The sequence below is a fragment of the Pseudonaja textilis genome, chromosome 3, assembly GCF_049901715.1.
Source record: "Pseudonaja textilis isolate UNSWEBS1 chromosome 3, rPseTex1.2, whole genome shotgun sequence".
In the NCBI taxonomy this organism is placed as follows: Eukaryota; Metazoa; Chordata; class Lepidosauria; order Squamata; family Elapidae; genus Pseudonaja; species Pseudonaja textilis.
In genome coordinates this window covers 132,613,497-132,635,628 of record NC_141992.1, presented here as the reverse complement: position 1 = coordinate 132,635,628, position 22,132 = coordinate 132,613,497, and the positions used below count along the sequence as shown (strand labels likewise).

The 22,132-nt window shown below is 37.5% G+C and overlaps 2 protein-coding genes across 8 annotated transcripts in view; one reads left to right on the top strand and one right to left on the bottom strand.

Annotated features, from left to right (window-relative positions):
• The window catches only part of FARS2 (phenylalanyl-tRNA synthetase 2, mitochondrial), a 204,674-nt gene extending 182,744 nt beyond the window's left edge, over positions 1 to 21,930 (bottom strand). For 2 of the 7 annotated variants that reach the window (XM_026715059.2, XM_087930803.1), the window contains exon 1: positions 21,579 to 21,715. The gene's annotated coding sequence lies outside the window, so the exon portion shown is untranslated. Of the gene's footprint in view, positions 1 to 13,047; positions 13,143 to 21,574 lie in introns of all 7 variants that reach the window. The other 5 variants (XM_087930801.1, XM_026715056.2, XM_026715057.2 and 2 more) reach the window with 5 other exon arrangements.
• Positions 21,799 to 22,132, top strand: part of LYRM4 (LYR motif containing 4) — a 50,650-nt gene continuing 50,316 nt past the window's right edge. The window contains exon 1 of the mRNA XM_026715063.2: positions 21,799 to 21,932. Coding sequence (XP_026570848.1) covers positions 21,847 to 21,932 — 86 coding nt within the window. The 5' untranslated portion in view covers positions 21,799 to 21,846. The remainder of the gene's footprint in view (positions 21,933 to 22,132) is intronic.

Here is a 22,132-nt window from a genome sequence, read left to right as displayed (position 1 = left end):
CCCACAGAGCCGTACTCTTGAACCAGCTATGCTACTCTTCACCCAATTGTTTGGATTGTTGAATGCCTTGGACTCCAAGGTAGTCAAGTCTTATTCTGGACCAAGTCTGTCCAGAATAAGACCACACTTATTTACAACCTAGTGGCAGATGAAAGTACATATTATGTATCATGTATTACTGAAACCTAGTTAAGCATCATGAAAAATATTGCCTTGTCAAGGACTTGACCTCTTGAGTTTTGGGAACTACACCAATCTAAACACCAATATTTTGCAAAAGACGCCTCATGCATGAAAGCACCACCCCAGACCAGCACACAAAGGGAGACCCTCAGTGGGATGTGAATGGAGACCCTGGATGATGAACAAATGGAGGCCCAACTACTCCAGTGTGAAAGTAGGTGCCACAAAAGAAGCCCCATGATAGAATGCGGATGCTAAGTGCGGTGAACATGGCAGCAACAGGTAGAACTGGACAGGAGGCAGCTGATGATGGCATTACTTTTGAACTTTCCTCCTGTCAGATTAGGTTATAGTTTTTAACGTAGCCTTTGTCCTACCAGTAACTAGGGCCTTTTTCTGCCAGGTAGAAAGGCATAAAGTCTTATACCAGATAAAACCAGCAAGTTGTCCCTAAACAAGAATAAAGAAGGGTGACGGTCTGAATAAAATAAAAATGTCAAAAACATTTCATGCCTGTCTACTTATTCTCTTACTTATTTTGATGGAATTGTATCACACAAAAAATAATCCCTTTGTATTCTTCCCTCATGAGCACACAGGTCTCCTAAATGTGGTCATTATTTTTAAAGAACAAACATGGCCATTAGAATCTACCTATCGTATCAGTCACAAGCAGAACTAAGGAGTACAAGCAAATATCCACTGCATGTAGCTTAAGCAACTTGAATAGGTAGTCTTTGACTTAGGACCATAATGGAACCTGCAAGGCCAATAAGCAAGGCACCAATACAATCATCTCACTTAATAACCCTAATCCCGGCTCTCCCCTATGTGGCGGTTAAGCAACCTCATGGATTGTTAAGTAGAGCATGGGATGTCTCTCGGATAAGAAGACCTAATGCAGTGGAACTCACATTCGGGAAGAACAGCGGGCTGCTGTGCCCCTCAGCCTCTCTGCAGGCTTCATGGCTTTGTCCCAGGAGCAGATGACATTTCATAGCAGCCACAATTCACTATGGCCCTTACCAAATTGGTGCCCACGTCTGGCAGGGAGCCACATGGCCCCCACTGTGTAAGAAGGATGCTTAGTGCAGTAACTGCTTCCAGAAGGAGAGCTACAGTAAAACATAAGTGACTGATCAGTGATGGGAAGTGAGGAGTAGAGGGTAGAACCCAGAGGGATTGGAAGCAGACCCAAGGCCTATAGGGACCCAATTGGGGTGGGAAAGCAGGCCCAAAGCCTGCAGGGACCCAGCGGGGCAGGATGGGAGAAGATAGGCAGGGGGACGCTGCAGCATCCCTGCGGTCGCTCATAAGGATGGTCAGATTACCAGGCATCCAGATTTGTTCATGTGGCCATAGGGACGTTGCATGGCTGTAACTTCTAGATCTTAATTAGCTTTTTAGTGGTCCATCACAACTTTGAAGAGTTTCTAAGTATTTGGTTGTAAGTCGAGGACTACCTATACGTATGTCCTGAGGCTCCTGAAGCAATAATGTTAAGGGAACCAAATATTTGGTTTGGAACCACAGTAATATGCAAATATTCTTAATACATAAATAAATAAAACTATAATCACTTGCCCACTAGAATTTGATATTTTACAAGCGAATCTATTTTCCATTAAACATGATTATTCCTTTGCATATATAACTTAAGCTCTGCCAACTATGAAGGGAAAACAAAGGGGAAAATTCAGTTCCCCCTTCCAGAGGCATAATGGTTAACAAAGGTAAATTTAAAAAGCAAACCGATTATTGGAGAAATGTCTTATTTTGTGTAATAAAATAATTCCTATCCAACAGCTTATTCAGTTTCTTGAAAGAACACAGTGAAATAAATATTGAAAGCCACAAACACATGCACATAGGCACAAGTGTAAATGCACACGGGCACAAATGTAAATGCACACAACCATAATCTAACAATATTAAAGCACTATATGTACAGTTTATCCAAGTAATGATAGCAAATCTGCAATATTATCAATAAGAGACAGGGCACTTTAAGAGTTTTGTTGCCATTACTCATTGACAAGACTTTCATTACATGTCATCAGGGACCCTGAGAAATGGACAAGAACTGCTTGACAGCTGCAAAGGTCAGACACTAAGAAAGGTATTACATTTTCAGCAGAAAGAAATAATGAAATATTGTTTTCTGAAGGTTATAAAGAGATTACCTGAGAGATAATATTGAGCAGCTCATGGTGATCTCTTAGTTAATGCCATAGATTTCTTCATTCATGAATATATATATATATATATATATATATATATATATATATATATATATATATATATATATATATATATATATATTTTAATACTGTTTATACAATTACCAGAAAGTAATATATTGTACATCTCCTTTTTAATATGTTCTACTTTATAGGAGGCGAGCATACCATTATTAAATCTTGTTAAGGACTGATTTTGACATATTTAGTCAGAGATGTTCTGAAAATCAGCCTTCCCACACAGTTCACATATCTCAAAATCTCTCTGACATTTCCTAATCAGGACAATCATATCCAGACTGGAAAAGACTAATACGATGGAAAAGGCAAATATAGAAATCAGCTGCAAAATGCAATTATAGAGAAAAAAGAGAGTCTATTGGTTCATCAAACAACATATAGCCGATTATACTAGCTGGCAAAAGATCTGCAGAATGCATTTTCATTCTTGCTTTTAAAAATCCTTTGAATCTACTTTGCCACGAACTTTATATGCCAGGAAAATCTGTACTTTAAAATTATACACTGGATGTACATTTCATTCTTAGCCATAATGGAGTTTTTGTCACTTGATTATTAATGTGGTTCCAAACTGTGCACCACGAGGCCCTGGGGTAGTTACAGCAAGCTCACAGGAATATTGTATGATTTTTTTTAAAAAAAATAGGGAAACATAGCAATATTCAACATCTGTCAGTCACTGTGCAAATTGGTAGCCCAGAATTGCTGAGTTTTCTTCAAAAAGTTAAAATATCCCACAATGCCCTTTTGAGTTTGGTGTTTACATTAAGTTTGCAATTCCCTTTGTACTACAAAACTCAAGAGCACCATGGGCTGACAGTTTAGGAATTGTAGTGTGCCATGAACAAAATAATGAGACATTAAGGGTGCCATGAACTGAGAAAGTTTGGCAATATCTAGTTTACTTTGTTGTTAAAATTCAGATCTTATGGTTCTATGCCATGGTTCATGGTTTAGCATTACTTATGAAGCTTGCCAATCTGGATTTATTCAATAAACCATGGTAAACAACATTGTGATATACTATTAGAGTCCTAGTTACTGAGTCACAACTCTTGGATCAGTTCTTCCACCTACAGAAAATAAGCAAATTAACTCCTTAAAAAACAAAATCTCTTTATACTTCCCCTTACTTTACTGAGTAAAAAACTATTGGATTCATACAGATTACTCTGGAGAAAATAAATTGGAAGTAGGAAGTCCCTGGTATTCTCTGAGCTTACTTATTTTCTTGCAAATGTTTTATTACCCAAACTAGGTAAAATCATCAGTGCATCACGTTGGAAGCTGTATCACAAATTATATCATAATTGATCTTACATTTACTGGATTTCCATTAAAATCTATATGAAATATTTCAGTTTTATGCCACATCTTGCAAGGGAAAAGAGACCACCATCTTCTTCCTAGCAACACAAAAGCTTTTCAGAAACAGGTAGAAAAGTAGTTTGCTATCTGTGTCAGAAAACGCAATAAGGTCAAGATAAGACTCTCCTTGTGCATGAGGACTAAATTCTCTTTTCTTCCATAAACTTAATTAACACCAATTTTTAAAAATATCACTGCTGAAAAAATGTTTTCACCCTTATTAAATACAAGGTTCATGATAATCAGAAATCTACATAATATTTCAAAATCAAAAAGGGTTTGAACTCCTAAAGGACTGTTCTGATAATCCCCTGTTTAAATGTTGATGTCATCTTGTTTTAGAGTTCAAAATATTTCTGGTAAGAGTGGAACCACATCAAAAGCTTTTCAGTAAGTTCACAGCATCCAACTCCAAACTTGAAACAGTTATTTCAAATTCAATTTTATATATTCTAACTGCAATTTAATTTAATTTAATTGATTGATTAAATTAATGTTGTCCTTGTCCTGTCCATTTTTTGCCTTGGTATCTCCCACCCAACTCTCTTTGCTTGGAATTATTCCTCTGGCATTTGATTCAGAGGCGAAGTGCAGCTTTTAACCTAAAAAACATCTCACCTGATTAGTATAATAGTTGCAAAGTAACATTCTGAGCTTAAGAATATTGTTTTTTAGAGACACTATGTGTCCCTTCCTTAGACTTTTGGGAAATGATTGTAGCCTGCATAATAAATAATTTAGAAACCTGATTACTGTACGGTATTTGTGACATCCAAAACTATTTAAACTAAGAGATCCCATTCATTTTGGCCACAGGGCATAATTCATTATCAATTCTCCACATACCTGACAATCTTCAGGTTTCCCAAATGCACCCGTTCAAGCAGCTGATCTAATTTTAAAATGCAATCTCATGCAAATATCATTCCACACCAAACCAACAAAAATGGCAACATTAGTTATACGGTAGATTTTCTTGAATAGATGTTTTAACCATAGAAATGTATCTACAGTATAAGTACTGTACAAGGCAAATGAAGTAGCCAAGTCAGGTGTCTAAGGTGGGACTCAAGAGGTCTCTGTGGGAGGATGACAATTATCAGGTTTCCTTGCAATCAGGATTCTGATTGGTTGTTGACCTGTTTAGCACTTCTGCCTGACTGGACAGTTCCAATGAATAGTTTCAAGGAAAGATATAAAGTTTAATCCTGATCTAGTATGGAGTATGGCAGGTACATTCCTCTCCTCCATGCTATTTAACATCTGTATGAAACCACTCATGCATCAATCTGGAATGATGTTTCATTAGTCTGTTCCTTAAACTCAACAGTACATTATATTTTGTCACCCCAGGCCCGCTGCATGTTGGTACCAGCAGATGTAGCAAAGACATTAATAATATTCACTTGTCCAAATTTAGAGGAGGTTTTGGTGGCAACCATAAATACCTATTCTTTGCTGCATATAATTTATTTGGTATAGGTGGAAATTTTACAGAGAGAGATCCATCCAAACTTGGAAAAGGGAAGAACTGTTTTACTATTAAAAGCTATTAAAATTATTAGGAACTATTAAATTATCTTAAGACTATTAAGACCTATTTAGAAATAGAACAGCCTATGTCCTGAAGTCCTTGGTGCTCAATGGACCTGTTATATAGTGCCTCTTCTTTCAAAAACAGATTGCTATGTCTACCTGTCTATCTATCTGTATAGCTCCCTATCTTCACAGTTTTTTATGTCCAAGTTAATTCATTATTTTCAGAACAACAAGGTCCCTGTCAGTAACCCAAGTCAGGCCAAGTAGGGAAATGTGACTTTGAAAAGGAACTTCAGGATCATTTTAAAAAATGGCTTCCCCCTGTACTTCCTATACAATATAAAACTCATCTGTTTTTTTAAGAAGCCAACATCACTTCAAGAAAAGTCAGTTTATACTAATTTGTGAATGATGCAAGTATTCTTAAAGCTTTCTGATGTTTTCAATTAGTCCTCGGATATTTCAACAGTAAAGTAGCTATTGGGAAACTGTAGATGGATATCTTTTCTTTAAAAGATCTCTTCTTCAAACAGGAAATGAAAGTTGCCAAGTGCCACTGATAATTCAAATAAAGTAAAAGAAAAAAAATATGCATGTGTTATTGTTGGCAATCATTTATTACGAACATGCTATCCAGCTATTTTCTCTGGAGTTTTATTTTTAAGTTGCTATAGAAACTACCATATAGCACAAAACATATGTTATTCCTGCAGCAGATATTACCTACCCAAATAAACACAATATGAGCAAAAACAATTTGTGGATTCTGGCTATAGTCATCTGAAACAGTTTCCAATGTTATCAAACACCCAAAATAGTGAAGAGATCTTCTGGCAAACCATTTTCATGCTATCTACAGGTTCCTATAAAACTTCTAGATGCCAGTTTTCATGCCATTCCTGGCTCTCTTGCTCTAGATTTGCTGCCACCACATTCCTAAGAGTCAACTCTAAGAAGTACAGGTAATCCTCAACTTATGGCCACAACTGAGCCCAAAATATATGTTACTAAGTGAGACATTTGTTAAGAGAGCTTTGCCTCAGTTTTACAACTTTCCTTGCCACCATTGGTTTTTTTTAATAAAAGTTTTATTTAAGTTTTCACAAAACATATAAATATAAATAAAATACCTTTTTTTGAGAACAGCGTAACCCCGGGTTATCACTTCTCCATACAGACCTAAACTCAATATATATTTATCTTATACATTCTAGTCCACATCTTATAACTATTTTCGCAATTTTTTCAATAGCTTTTCCCTTTCTTTACTTCCTATAGCCTTATTTTAAATTATCTCATTCCTTTCTTAATTCAATTACATATCTTTTTCTAATTTTTAAAATCTTTCTACTCAATGTTTTTATACTTTCATCTGTCCTGTTTACAATTTCATATTAGCTTTTTGCATAAAACAAATTTTCCCCTGTAATTACTAGACTGGAGTGTAACACCTTTGTATCTTTTTTCAAATCTTGTTTAAAAATTTAAGTTACACCTTTACAGTTATAACATTCATTTTTTAACCTCCATTTTATAACACATACCTATTTTCAATCGAATTATTCTTGGTACATTCCCTTAAAAATACACACTAAATTCTTAAAAGAAAAAAGTATATATGTACGTATATCTGTGTATATATGTATAACAATAGTAAATGGAATAATTATTCTATTCAAGTACAGCTCTGCCATTAATATTAATAACAATTTTTTACATTTCTATTTCTTTTAACAAACATTACCTAGTAATATTAGTTGTCTTTCACTTTAATCATCTATATTTCATATTTTATTTATTACTGTCTTTAAATAAAAAATAGTTATTAAGAGCAGTCAATAAAATTATTATTCTTATTCAAATTCATCTTGTCAACTGATAAAAATCTTCCATGTTTCTTTTCAGTTTTTTTAAACTTTCTTTTTAAATCACTGAGAGCCTTATTCTCTGTGCAAACAAATATTCCATTACACATCAATACAATTTTTTTCTATCACTTTAATCATCTAAATTTTCTATTTCTAATATAACAATGCTATCCCAAGCACCCTTGCAGAATCGTCTCCTTAAGTTAAATTTTAACCATTGTCTCTGTGTCTTTTAAATAGGTTTATACCTTTAATTCTTATATGCTTTTCCTGTACCTTTATATCTTGTTTCTGTTCTTTGTAGCTTCTTTTCCTTTCCCTCTTCCCTCTCTTCTTCTCCCTCCCCTTTTTATTCCCTTTTCTATCTAATTCTCCCTTCTGTGATCCTCCTTTCTGCTTCTCCCTGATATTATGATTGCTTTTCAAATTACTCTTTTTTTTGGTTGTTGCTTCAATGCTTAAGTTTTTAACTCCCTTTCCCTCCTTTCCCTTTTTTACCCCGCTTAAAGTTGCTTGGTCATTAAAGATGGCTTCTTTGTTGTCCCGCCCTTCTTGTTCTGCCAGCATTTCTTGTTGTTTTTCATAGTTCAAAATCTCCATTTCTAAAAATTGAAATATGAAGCCAAAAGATCCTCTTCCCTCTTGTGCTTCTTCTTTTTGTTCTTTAAGTCTCATTTTTAACTCTTTAAGGAGTGATGCCATTTAAAAAAAAATTAAATAACCCCCAATTGATTTTATTTTGTTTCATTAGGATCCACCATCCAATAATCCAAAACTGTTTCTTGCTTCTTTTCTCATTTTCTCTTTCCAGGGGCTTTGTTATCTTGTAACAAAGTTTCAGCTACAATGTATCTTTTGAAAGTCTTGCTAAAATTCCACTATTGATTTTTTTAAGTTCCAGGTGGTCTCCTCCATTTTCCAGATTCCACCCTCTTTTTTCCTTTTTTCCCTCCACTACTTACTTTCTTTTTTTTTAAGAAAATTTTTAAATTATCCAAGAATCTTTATCCCTTTGACACTTTATTTTCGGCTAGAAATAGCCTATTAATGTCAAAGTGGATTAGTATCAATTTCTTATTCGAATCTCTTCTTCTTAACGTTCCAAGTCAATTAAAACTGTCAATATGAGAGGAAAAAAAGCCAATTCTGTTTCCTTTCCCTTTCTCTTTTGCCGCTTAAGATCTTTTTTAGGAATAGTATTAGTCTTTAAAATTCAGGTTCCAGGTACCTTAAATAGAAGTTCTCCATTCAACCCAGTCAGTCAAATTTTCTCCTTTAAGCTTCTTGTCCGGTCGAGTTCTTCTTTGAGGTGGCCATTTCTGACCACCACTGCAACCGCCTTTGGGAAGGGGGGTAATGGCCAGCCGAGGAGGAAAGATACAGCACTCCTCAAGCCCACTGATGGCTCCCCCTTCTTCAGCACTTCTACAGGGTGACTTCAGCCACGAATCCGAGCGGCTTGGGGCGCTCCAGCACCGAGCACAAATCAAAACCACACATGATCACGGATTTCGGTCCGTCACCAAAGAAGCCCGAACTGGAAGTCCTCTTGCCACCATTGTTAAGTGAATCATTTCAGTTGTAAAAACAGGACTGGAGTGGGGTGGATTAGTGGCTATAGTGTTCTTTTCTCTGCTTAGATAAACCCTGGGTCCAGTCCTTGCAATGCTAGTAGAAATCCTAGCAACGAGAGAAACTTCATATTGTTTTAAAGATAAAGCCTCTTGAAGCAATTTCATCATTGCGACATGGAGCATGACTGTCAACTTCTGAACTTAATCATCTCACTCACTTAATCAAGATACTCACACTACTATTTCTGTTCACTGTCTGCAATTTTGAATAGAAGTAGATGGAAGCACCTAGTAAAGATTTTCAGAGAAGAAATTTTCCCCTCTGTTAATTTGTTTAAATAACACGCCATCTTACATACACAGTTCAGTAAAATAGTGACCACTTCACAATAAAAAGTTGTATGAATCGACACTAAGAAAATATCTATGGAGATTCTCAGTCATCCAGGTCATGATTGTCCCAAAGGTGTTCTTTTCCCAAGGCAACTGCACTTTGTTATTCCTTTGGGACATTAGGAAAACACACAAAAAAGCTGGCATAGTGGCAATGTTAGTTCACACGATGTTTATTACTAACTAAAAGTCCTTCCAGATGACAACACTGTCACATTGTTTAGGAAGGCTTATCATCCCACATAAACAGCAAAACCAAATGTTATCATCTAGTGAGCATTTATATTTGATTGTGTGCCATCTAGTGATTGTCAGCTTTTAATGACCATGTACTGTAGATAGATGAATGTTTATATACATGATGCAATACAGAAGGAGATAAGATGGACATTAGTAATAGTATTTGATTCTTCCCCAGAATACTGAATACATTGCTGTTACTTGCACTACACCAATACACTTCCAGTTTTGTTAATAATTTTCACTACATTGAGTTTTGTAACAGACCAAGGGAAGTGAGAAAAAGTGAGATAAGCTACAATGTATTAGATAAAGCATGCTTATTTAAAATACATTCTAAATAAAACCTCTTTTAAAAATAAATCCAGTCTCTTTATAGTTACTCAAGATTTATGACTTATGACTTTGAATGACTTATGTCATTCAAAACAAAAGTGGAAGGGAAAAAAACCGAACACCTTCTTCTTTTCTTTCAGAGTTTAAGAGAACTACGCTCTGTGTCATATTTCAGAATAAAATTTCTAACTTAAGCTGCAAGATTTGACAGCAGAAAGGAAAAATGATAGCTAAGATCAAATGACTGCAGCAATCAGACAGAAAAGAAAATTGCAAATAGTCTTTCAAGATGGAAGAGAAATATTTCCATGTCTTTTTATACTAAGGCAGTGCTGGCCCCATGTGGAATAGTAACGCAACTGGTTGCACACTCACTGCTGTTGTGAAATGGATGGGCTTGATATGGTTAGACAGGAAGAGATAGGCAAGCTGCAGTGGAATTGACTATCCACTGGGGCCGCTGTGCTCCTCTTTTAAAAAATAAGTACAAATTTGGTTCACCTGCTCTCGACAGTTGAGGAAAAAGCACACCCCAGACAGCACTGGAAAGAGGCTTTTTGAAAATGGTAGGGCATAAATTATTTTCTTTTCAATTTAACAAATATTCAAGAATGCTTTCACAGGTATTAATAAATCTCATCAGATCAAACAATAATATGTATGAGGCATGTACAGCTCAAATGCTTTAAAACGCTGGCATAGAATGTGTTTATGATGGACACCAAACATATTATACATGTTGGTTAACAAATTTCAAGATATTCTTTCAAAGTTTGTGTTTTATGTTATTAGGGTAAAAACAAAAAAGGGCAAGTCAAGAGAATATTTTCAAAATTAATATTTGTTCAAAAAAATAATAATTTCTGCTCCAGATATCTCACCTGCTCACTCACTCAAACCCTGCATCCTTCAATATGCCAAATTTATGGCATGATAGCCAGAAATATATTGTTTAAGGAATAGAATGCTAATTTTCTGAATGTAATAATGCAGATAAGAAAATGTCTAAAATATAAGTTGTTTGTGTAATTATGGCTAAGAACTGGCACATCAACAAAGAATAACTCGAGTTAGGTAGATGATGATAATGATGATGATGATGATGATCATCATCATCATCATCTACACAATATTGTGAAGTCGCAGCTGTCCGTTCTTTGGCTGGTGTTGGCCTTCATATGCATCAAATTCTTCCCAAGAACCTAGGATATCACAATGTATTGATATACTACACATGTGGTTTCAAGCACTACAGTTTTAATTGACTGATGGAAATTTTGTCATGGTGCATATTTTCTAAATGCCACCCAAGATTTTTTGGTAAAGTACCCAGAAAGTCAATCACCATAGTCAGTTTATACTATAATCTTTCAACTTTGATTTTCAGACCTTGATACTTTCTGATCTTGAGTTTATTCAAAGTACTTCAAGTTTATTACATGCTACCCATACACAAGAATATGATCTACTAATAGTCAAGGCAAATTGGTGCTAGAAAAGAGCCAACAGAATTCAAGAAGGACTGGATTTAGGTCTCTTGTGGAAGCAAAGCAACTCCAAACTGATGACATGCTTGATTCCACCTCAGGCTCAGGCTTCTCCTATAGAAACCATTTTTTTATCCTGAAGCAACATTAAAGAAAAAATGTCCTCAGCATACTTTGCATTTAAAAAATAAAATATTCATTCGATAAACAATTCTTTTTTTATCCTAAGTTACAAATCACTATGTCAGGAAAAACAAATGTAATGTGATTTTTTAGAATAGCTGAAAGGAAGACCCAGTTCATAAAAAATGGAAACTGTAATGAGCGACAGACTCATTCTTTTTTCTCCTCACCTATTATATTAGGAAGACAAAATAAGCCAATTCCTTATTATGTCTGAAGTTAAAACAAGAGCGAACAAGGAACATCTGGCAATTCTTAACCTGGTTAAGTTGGTTCCTTAACTACTACATGTTTAGGAATGCAAATAGGCTTTGGCGAAAAGCACTTTTCCAAATTACTTAATGCAATTTTTTCATTTACAATTGTATACCGAACTGAATTCATATAAAAAGTCTACTTCATAGTAAAGAACATTCAAATATCTTATTTTATGAAAAAGCATCTAAACAATTCTGTATTTTTTATTTTAAGAATTGAGTGGAACAGACTAACAAAATAGATTTTAAGCCTCTCTTGATCAGGAGTTTGTTTGTTTAACAGATTTGGGGACCTGAAAAATGCTTAATGCCCTTGCTCTAGAACAGAGGTGTCAAACTCAAAGCCCACGAACCGGATCCGGACCACAGGACGTTTAGATCTGGGCTACAGGGCCGCCCTGGAATCAGTAAAGGACTGGTGCATGGTGCCTCTGCCAGTGAAAATTGAGTCTGAGAGGCCATGTGCGTCCCCTCCGGCTTCTTTTTCGCTGGCAGAGGGCTGCAGGAGTCTGTCGCAGCCAAAAATGGAATGAATGATGTCAAGCGGGCCACACCCACCCTGGCCATGCCCCCATGAGGTCAAACACAACCCTGATGCAGCCCTCAATGAAATTGAGTTTGACACCCCTGCTTTAGAAATCTGCTGAAGAAAAGGCCACATTTTTATTATCAGTTCATGCTTACCAGATTTTTTTTGTTTTTTAAATATGGAAGGCTTAATATTGTGGGTCAGCTACTCAAAAGCCACCACAGTTGCTTATGAAAGAGATTGGCACACTTCAGTGTTGTGAATATTCTGTATTACGCATGTTCTCGTTGTTCTGCATTCTTCTCTTTGTAAATTTTGCTTATTCAACAAACCATGGCTGACCTAAACTGAATTGGACCAGCAAAGAGCTAGAGTAGGCATAAGCATCCCAGGATATAATTCTCAGATGTGGTGTGGAAAAACGAGTAAAGCAGTTATGAAAATATCCCAGGCCCTAATTATACTGAAATCAAGGTTCATCTTGAGACTTTTTCTCCCTCCCATGTGATGAAACAGACTTCTGCTACCACTTCTGGATAGGAATGTCTCATTTTAGGTGGTTTATGATCTTGCCAGAATGAACTCTCAATATGTGAAATAGACACTTCTTGGAAACAGACTGATCGATACCTTCCTGCAATAAATTTGGATCAAAATGTGATCTCTGTTCCTGATTCGATTACTAACTATGGTTGAGAAAATTTATAGCTCCCAGGTTGACAAGAACTCTGATGTTTGAAAAATTAGAAGAAAATTTTTCAAATAATCTCTGGAGCAAAGAACTATCAAAAGGACTTGCAGCAGTATATTTCAGAAAGAAATAGAATACCTTTTGGAGCAGATAAACATCTTTTTGTGTATAGGTTTCTTTTCACGGACATGACAGATAAATTAATAGTCCATGGATATAACTGCTCTCTAAAACTGCAAAGACAAAAAAATGATTTAGAGAATTTAAGGTGATGGAGCAAACATGAACATGGAGCACAAATCTAGGGAGATGATACATAGATAGGCCAGTTTGGTGGATACGTAGAGAGTCCAGTTTGGTGTAGTGCCAAACTCAAGGCCCCTGGGCCATATCTGGCCCCTGGGGTGTTTAGATCTGGCCCACGGGGCTGACCTGAAAATAGCGAAAGACTGGCCCATGGTGCCTCTGCCACTGAAAATGGAGCTCCAATTTTCATCTGCAATGGCCTCCTGCAACTCTCTGCCAGTATGCGGCCCTCCTGAGCTCCATTTTTGCTGGCAAAGGGTTGTAGGAGGCCGTCGCAGATGAAAAACGGAGCTTGGGAGTCCATTTTTGCTGGCAGAGTGCTCGGTCCTCCACAGGCTCCCCAAACATGAATGATGTTGAGCTGGCCACGCCTACCCCAGCCTCCTGAGGTCAAACATAACCCTGATGCAGCCCTCAATGAAATCGAGTTTGACATCCCTGGAATAGTGGTTGAGGCATCAAGCCAGAACCTGGAAGACTGTGACTTCTGGTCCTGTCTTAAGCATAAAGCTAGCTTGGATGACCTTCGGACAGTCATCTCTCTTCTTAGATAGCAGGAAATGGCAAACTACTTCTGATATCTTGCCAAGAAAACTGCAGGGACTTGTTCAGGCAACCTCCAGTAGTCAATAATGATTCAAAGCCATCAGTATGAATATAAATAAGCAAAAGGAAAATTCTTTACAAGAGTAAAGAACAGATTTCTCAGGCATGAGGATTTCAATAATACAGAAATGGGGCTAATATAACTGATATTGCAATGCACCCCTTAAAGCAGAGAAAGATTGGAAAGCAAAGTTTTCCATGGGATCCCTTAATTGACTGGAGAGCTGTATCAAGAAGGGGCCAATTTTGATGCAATTTATCAAAAATCATGAAGATATAAGTGGAAGGGCCAAAGATTTCACTACAGGGCCAAAGAGAAAAACATTTAATAACTATCCCAAAGTGTGGGGGGGTTTTCTTTGCTTCGAACAAAGTGCTGTCAAATCAATGTTTTATTTTTCATGTTGCTAACTTTGGAAAAAATTGACTGCAATCTTGGAAAGAGAAATAGGCACTGACAGAGTTATATTACAGACTCTAAAAAAGCAAATGGAACAAGCACTGCCTATTGGTTATTTTCTTGCCAATTATTCTCAGAGTTAGAACTGGGGTCAATCCTTAACTGATGAAGAATAGAATTTGGCTCTGACATGAACATCCCACAACCATCCTTCCATAACACCAACTATAGTAATTGCCAGGGCAAAGGGTAATGTTTAGAAAGAAACTCACTTAAACATTTGGGTTTAGAGACTGCTGAAGCAGTTGCTCAACTTTAACAGCAGTCAATTTCTCAGCACTGCCAGTATAAAAGGAGTGTTTTCGGTTTTTTTGGTGTAAGTCATTCAAAAAGGAGAAACATTCTGAAAAGTAATAAAGCCCAAAAAGATATGCTCCTTTTCCATATTCCAAATAAAAAGAACAACATTGATTAGTGGGATGACTGATACAGCAGTCATTTTTGTTGATTGTCGATTTTTTACTTTCACAAAACACTATTTAGGAATAAAATGAATTATGTCGCATGTCCATCTTTAATAACAATATTTTTATTTATATACTATAATTTGAGACCTGATGATCATTGTTCAAGAGTATTATGGCAGAAATATTTTTCTAAATATTTACAGTACTGAACTGAACTGAACCTAACTGAACCCTTGCGATATATGCTCTGTGATATTAAAATCATCATTCAATTTTTTAGTGAAACTGAAACTGAAAAAATATAACTATTTGTTTCACATACTATGTACTATCTATATTGAAGTCTATACCTCACTCCAAATGCTGAAGCATGTGTATTCAAACAGCAAGAATGCATTTTTATTCAAAATATTACAATATTTTCCAGTCTTTCTGAACAGTGTTTTCAATCATTATTTAAATGAAACCTACCTCATTTCTTATTTTATCTAAATGAGATTTTAAAAGTTGTTCTATTTTTAATTTTATTCTCCCTTTAACTAATTATCCAAAGAGAGGGAAATACTTGTTTTGACAAAGGAGGGCAGGTTCCTTTCAGAAAATTCTTAGTGGACAAAAAGATCTGAAACGGTGTATATAATATTGCTAGAGACTAGTTGTAGCTTGCTGTGCCTTGCACAATGGCACACAAAGATTTAGAATAAAACAATTCATCTGATTTTTTTTTATTGAATATGTACAAAATCAGTTGACATGCTTAGAAATCAGCTTTTTTTCAATTCACATCAATACTGCTGCAATTCATTTTTACTTCATATAGCTCCCCTTTGTGGAAAATAAAAAATACTGCAGATTGAATGCTAGGTTTCTTCCTGATATTTTATTAATACTGGGTTTACTTCCTCAGAATTATATATAGGGTATTGATATATTTTATGGAAAACATTTGTCAAATAAAGTTATTGGTCATGAACCAATGAGCAGGGAAGCATACAACAATCTATACCCAGCAATAAGAAAGCAAAGATTTATTCAATTATCACTGAATCCTCCAAAATGTTCTCTTTTAAATTATATATATATATTATATGTATATTTCTGTGGCAATATGCCTTTTAAGAATATGAAGAAGGCGGGGGCGGGGGGGAAGCTGAATCAATTAAAGGCACAGATTATATTCTTTTCATCTCTATAAACATCTAGAAAGTCCAGCTACTTTCAAATAGCTTTTGGCTAACATAAAATAAATATTGAAAGTTGGAAACACACATACAAAATGGACGAAAAAAAAATAGAATTGTGTAAGTCTGCAACTGCTTAAATCCCCTTGGAAAATATCACAGTGAATTACTGAGTATTAGTGTTTACACTTTCTCCCATAAGAGCTGAATGCTGTCATAAAACTGAAAGTAATTTAACGCAAAATAAAAAGCAGCACATGGCAGTATTACAAATATACCCTAGAGAATGCAACAGTTGCTTCCATCCACACGGTCTCCACAGATATTATGTTCAAACTGATTAGTCCACTACTACCCCTTCAGACTATTAAGTAGTCCAGATAGCTGCTTTTACAACTTCTTTATATTACTCAATTGCTCTGAAATTTCATAAAAGACAAGGAAAAAGCCATGTCAGATTCCCATCATACAGAAGAGGATACCCATAGAAGCTAACTCTGCATCTCGGGGCAACAGAGGGCTTAACTTTTCATGAGCGTAACTGTTTTTACATTCTCCACAAACAGAAAAACGAGAGATTGTAATTACATCCAGGCTATACAAGTAATCCTTGTTTAACAACTGCTTTGTTTACTGACCATTTGCTATTGCAGTATAATGGTGAGGAAAAAAATAACTTTGTGATCAATCCTCGCATTTACAAACTTTGCAGGTCTGTAAACCAAAGGAAAGTGAAGTAAGACCGTAACAGTGCATCCCCCTTATACCCCAGAGATAATGCAATCCTGAAATAATATGATACATAGTCTTACATGCAACTGGCCCTTTGAGGGGAACCATAATGCAGATGCGGCCCTCAATGAAATTGAGTTTGACACCCCTGATATACTTTTATTCTAATATAAAAGTAGTTTTAGGCTTACATAAAACCTATTTCATGGTCTGGTCCACCTTATAGGACCAACATCCAGTTAATTTTGTTTTGGATTCTGATGATGGTTTTAGACTCTGATGATCTCTCATCTCTCAGCTGCTTCCTATATATATAGTATATTTTCTCTCCAGGGTGAGTATTAATGTTGGAAGAAAGCAGTAACAGCAACAACAACAACAATCACCAGAACCTTTAATGGAAAAGATGCTGAAATCTTTATTAGTATCAGGAGACCAACAGGAAGTAATGTAATTTGGGAAGAGCTTGAATCACAGTCCCGCAGAGGCACTGCAAAGCACTCTTTGGTGATGCATTTGTGAAAAAGGACATTTTTAGAATCTACATTACTATTCCTAAGAGGAAAACGTCTGTAGAAGGAAGCCTGTGCCAGTTACCGAGTGTGAAAGAATATAAACCAGTGCAAGAATAAGCATAAAACAAGTTGGGGTAGTTGTGTGTGTGTGTGTGTGTGCGCGCGTGCGCATGGAATGTATCTCTGAGGAAGGTGGACAATTCTGGAATCAGAAAGAGAAATCTGCCCTATATTTTATGTCCTTTTTGTAATTTAATCAGATTAGTAGGGACTTCAAAAGCAGTTCTAAGTGGTATAAAGGGAGACTGTCATCTTCACAAACTCTTCTCTTTTTCCTATCCGTCTACAGCTTTTGTAAAAACAATTGATCAAATGTATACCAAGCAATCTGAATAGACTTTGACTCATATATAATGTTCCATATTTTGTTTCCTATTTTTAACCCATATTCATTTAACTACGTTATCTGCAATTAAAAGGGTACATTCTGGGCTCTTTTCCTTGCAGATACCAACTCTCTATTTGAAAAGAGAAGAGATGTATGGGTTCTGGTAAGAAATATTTTCCTCCAGAGAATATAAATGTTTCTTAGATTTACATCCCACTTTCCTTCAGGAACTCAAGGTAGCACGCATAGCATTCTCTCCAATTTCCCTTCACAACTACTGCCAATTTGGGTTAAAGTAAGTCATCTAGAGAACTTCTCTGGCGAAGGGTATACTTGAATTGGTATCTTGTTAATAAAGGATGCACATAATTTTTTTATTTTATGTTCTTCTCCTGCCATTATTTTTTTATAAATAACTCAAGGTCGTGAACGTAAGTAATCTTCCTTCTCCTATTTTTTCCCTCAACAACGTTGTTGATCAGAGAAAACAACTGGCCCAAAGTCACCCAGCCAGCTTTCATGCCTAAAGTGTCAGGATTTCAAATAATACATCTCATTCAATAAGAACTCCAAGGCAGGCAATTTCCTCAAAGAACATTTCCTCAAAGGACATATCAAATTGGCAAGTTCCTGGTGAAAAAACGGCTCTTAGTTCCCACCAATTTTTCACCAATTAAAAGTAAAACTTTGTCACTTCCCCCCATAGTCTCCAGTCACATGGTCCAATCAGCATACAGTCAAGTTGCTAGGTGACCTCAGTCTCCACCTTTCAAACACTTGCACCAATGACCTTGATTCCCACAGGAAGGAATGTTGTTTTGGCTACAATACTCCAGCTAACTCTTCATCCCCTTCCCTGGCCCCTTCACTCAAGGATGTGTCAGCCCTGAAGCAATGAGAAAGGAACCACCCTAGAGAAAAATTACAAAAAGGAAAATGGCCACAGTTTGGCTAACTTCAGGGTTGACGTAAAGTGACTAGAACTCAGAGTTTCCTAGTTTCTGGCCTGGGGCTTCAATCACTAGACCAGGCGTGTCCAACCCGCAAACCTAATTGTCCTTCAGAAAACTAAAAATCTACTTTACCTGATATTTTTTACCCAATGCACTGGGTTTGATTTTGTAAATTTATTTTTAATGAGATTTTAACTCTGTATATCATCTTAAGTTTCCTATTAGGGCCCTTGATAGATCTAATAAATTATTATTGTTATTAATATGCATTAAATTAAGCACACCCTCATGTCACCATGACTTGTGATTCTCTGCTGACTTCCTTACTGAGTCTATTTGGCAATCATGTGACTACAAAACACTGCGAACATTGTAAAAACATGCCAATTACCAAGTGACCAAATCGCAATCACGTGATCACAGGAATGCTGCAATGGTCATAGGTCCAAGGACTGCTTATAAGTCTACTTTTTCAGAGTCACTGTAAGGTCAAATGATTGCTGAACAAAGCAGTTGTTCACTGTCACCTGTACAGCTTTTATTTGTATGTTTTATTCTGTAGAATCTGTTTTAATTCAGCTTTATAGGAAAATGTAACACTAATATTATAGCTCCGTTTAATCTAACCACCCCAAATTAGAAAAACTTTAAGATTTGTTTCATCTTAGTTACCTCAATAGAACAACAGGTAGAATGCAAACAGATAGCAAATGCAAAAAGAAAAAAAAATTAAATGGATAGATTTTTCTCCTGCTACCTTCAAAATATTTGGAACCAACTTCCCACGATCCTTAGCTATTGTCTTTGTTAATTACCATGATGGAAACTGGATGTTACTAAAATCTTTTAGTATGAATGGGTGAAGGAGCAGGAACATATTGATGCCATACAAATAGCATAACTTGCAAAAGAAATACAACAATAAATGCAGAAACCAGAATGATTGGTTCTCGTTTATTCACATAGTATAGATCCTGATTCTTTTATAACTCACGGTAAACATGTGCAGTATCGGTTTCTGTACTACATCCGGTAATTCTCAAGTTACAACCACAATTGAGCCCCAAATTTATGTTGCTAAGTGAAACATTTGTTAAGTGAGTTTGCACCATTTTATGACCTTTCTCGCTTCAGCTGTTAAGTGAATCATTGCAGTTGTTAAGTTAATAACATAGTTGTTAAATGAGTTTGGCTTCCCCATTGACTTTGCTCATCAGGAGGTTGGAAAAGTTGATCACATGACCCTGGGACACTGCAACAGTCATAAATATGAACCAGTTGTCAAGCATCTGAATTTTGATCATGTGACCACAGGGTTTCTGTATCGGTCATGGAATGAAAAGGGGTCAGAAGTCATTTTTTTCACTACCATTGTAACTTTGAACAGTCACTAAATGAAACCGTTGTAAGTTTCAACAGTACAGTGCAGCAGCTGCTGACAAAAAAGCTAATGCAATCCTAAATTGTATTAACAGAGGGATATAATCAAGATCAAGTGAGGTACTAATACCACTCTATAAAGCCTTAGTAAGACCACACCTAGAGTACTGCATCCAGTTTTGGTTACCACATTATAAAAAAGATGTTGAGACTCTAGAAAAAGTACAGAGAAGAGCAACCAGGATGATTAGGGGACTGGAGACTAAAACATATGAAGAACAGTTACAGGAACTGGGCTTGGCTAGTCTAGTGATAAGAAGGACCAGGGGAGACATGATAGTAGTTTTCCAATATTTGAGGGGCTGCCACAGAGAGGAAGGGGTCAAACTATTTTCTAAAGCACCCGAAGGCCAGACAAGGAATAATGGATGGAAACTGAACAAGGAGAGATTTAATCTGGAAATAAGGAGAAACTTTCTAACAGTGAGAACAATCAACCAATGGAACAGCTTGCCCTTGGAAGTTGTGGGAACATTATCACTTGAGATTTTCAAGAAGAGATTGGACTGCCATTTGTCAGAAATGGTGTAGGGTCTCCCGCTTGAGCAGGGGTTGGATCAACCTTTTGGACCTCAGGGACCACCAAACTCATAATTTTAAATCTTACGGACCACTAATATGAATTTTGACTGATGGTGGCTTGCTGGCGGTGGGAAAGTTGGTCCCATATTCCAGAGCTGCAGTAGTCACAGGACTGGCCCTTTGGTCATCCCAGAGCAGCTACTCCTCCACCTGGGTGCACCGGCCTGCCATGGACTGCAGCAGCTGCTCCGGGATGACCAAAGGGCCAATCTTGTGATTACTGCATCTCTGGAATATGGGACCGACTTTCCCACCAACGTCAGCAAGCCACCCCGGGTTGGATTTCCCTCCCCTGCTGTTGGTCTTACCTTCCAGCTCCAGTTCAAGTGGCTCTACTCAAGGTAAGGTTTGCGCTCAACCGAAGGGTGGGGGCCAGCGGCTGGGCAGGCCTTGTGTTTCCGCTAAGCCTGGATTAATTGCTTTGGGGGAGGACAGTTCTCTGCAGACCACCAAAATTTTCTCGCAGACCATCAGTGGTACCCGGCTCACCTGTTGGTGACCACTGGACAAGATGACCTACAAGGTCCCTTCCAACCCTGATTAACTGTTATTTGAAAATAGCTACTAAATCAAAAACTATCACATACATGCTTGTACATACTTTCCTGTACATATTTGTTCATACCTGTACATACTTTCACAGCAGGGTGAAAGGATCCGCACGTCTAAAAGAATGCGGGGGTGGGAAGGGCAACTTTGCAAGAGGGGAAACGTCCTGACCCCTTGAACCATAACAACGATAGACAAACACCCAGGAACATTTAGTAAGCACAAGCATTTACTAAGGGGCCGCAGTGCCAGCTCCCAAAACACTACCGGTGTAATCCAAGCAGTTATGTTCTAGTATCATAATGCATTAGGAAGGAAATGTTTCACCTCGGACGCTTTGCAAGATTGGGACAGAATTGCACGTGCTTGGGCAGAAGGCGGCCTATAGGATTTTAAAAAGACCAGCGAGTGAAAGTAGTGACTAGGACTAGTTGGGGTGTGTGTGTGCATTTTTCCCTCCCCGATTCAGAGAACGGGAACTCATTTCTCCGGCCCAGCACATCGCAGAGCAGCGCGCCCTCCTCCTCCTCCTCCTCCTCCGCAGACTCACCTTCCCTTTCCCTCAGGCCAGACCAGTCTCCCGGGCCAGAAGCAGCAGCCGATCGCCCTCTGCCTGGGTCCTCTCTGGAAAAGACGCAGGCCGAGCGACAAGCCGCCTTGCCTTTGCGCGTTCCACGCAGCGGCCGCTTCGCCAACCGAGTCCCCCAACCTCCGCGCTTCCCCGGGCCGCTTCCGAATCAGGCTCAGACCGAGGCAGCAAAGGCGCACGGGGGAAGGAGGGGGAGGGTTGCCGGGAAGCCCGGCAGCGTGTTTACAAAATGGCAGCGTCCAGGAGGGCTGAAGTGCTGCGTCTCTATCGGGCCTTGCTGCGAGAAAGCCAGGCTTTCAACGCTTACGGCTATAGGTAGGAAGACGGGGGCGTCTCGGGAACGGAGCCTTCGGGGCCGAGTCCCCCTCTTGCCCGCCATGAAATTCACCCCACCACTCCAGTTAAATGCGCGTAGGATGATAGCGTTTGTTTTAAATGGTTAAAAAGAGCTGTGTCAAAATCCGAATGGAAGAGAGGATGGAAATGGTTTTAGTTTTAAGCGTTTTATTTTATTT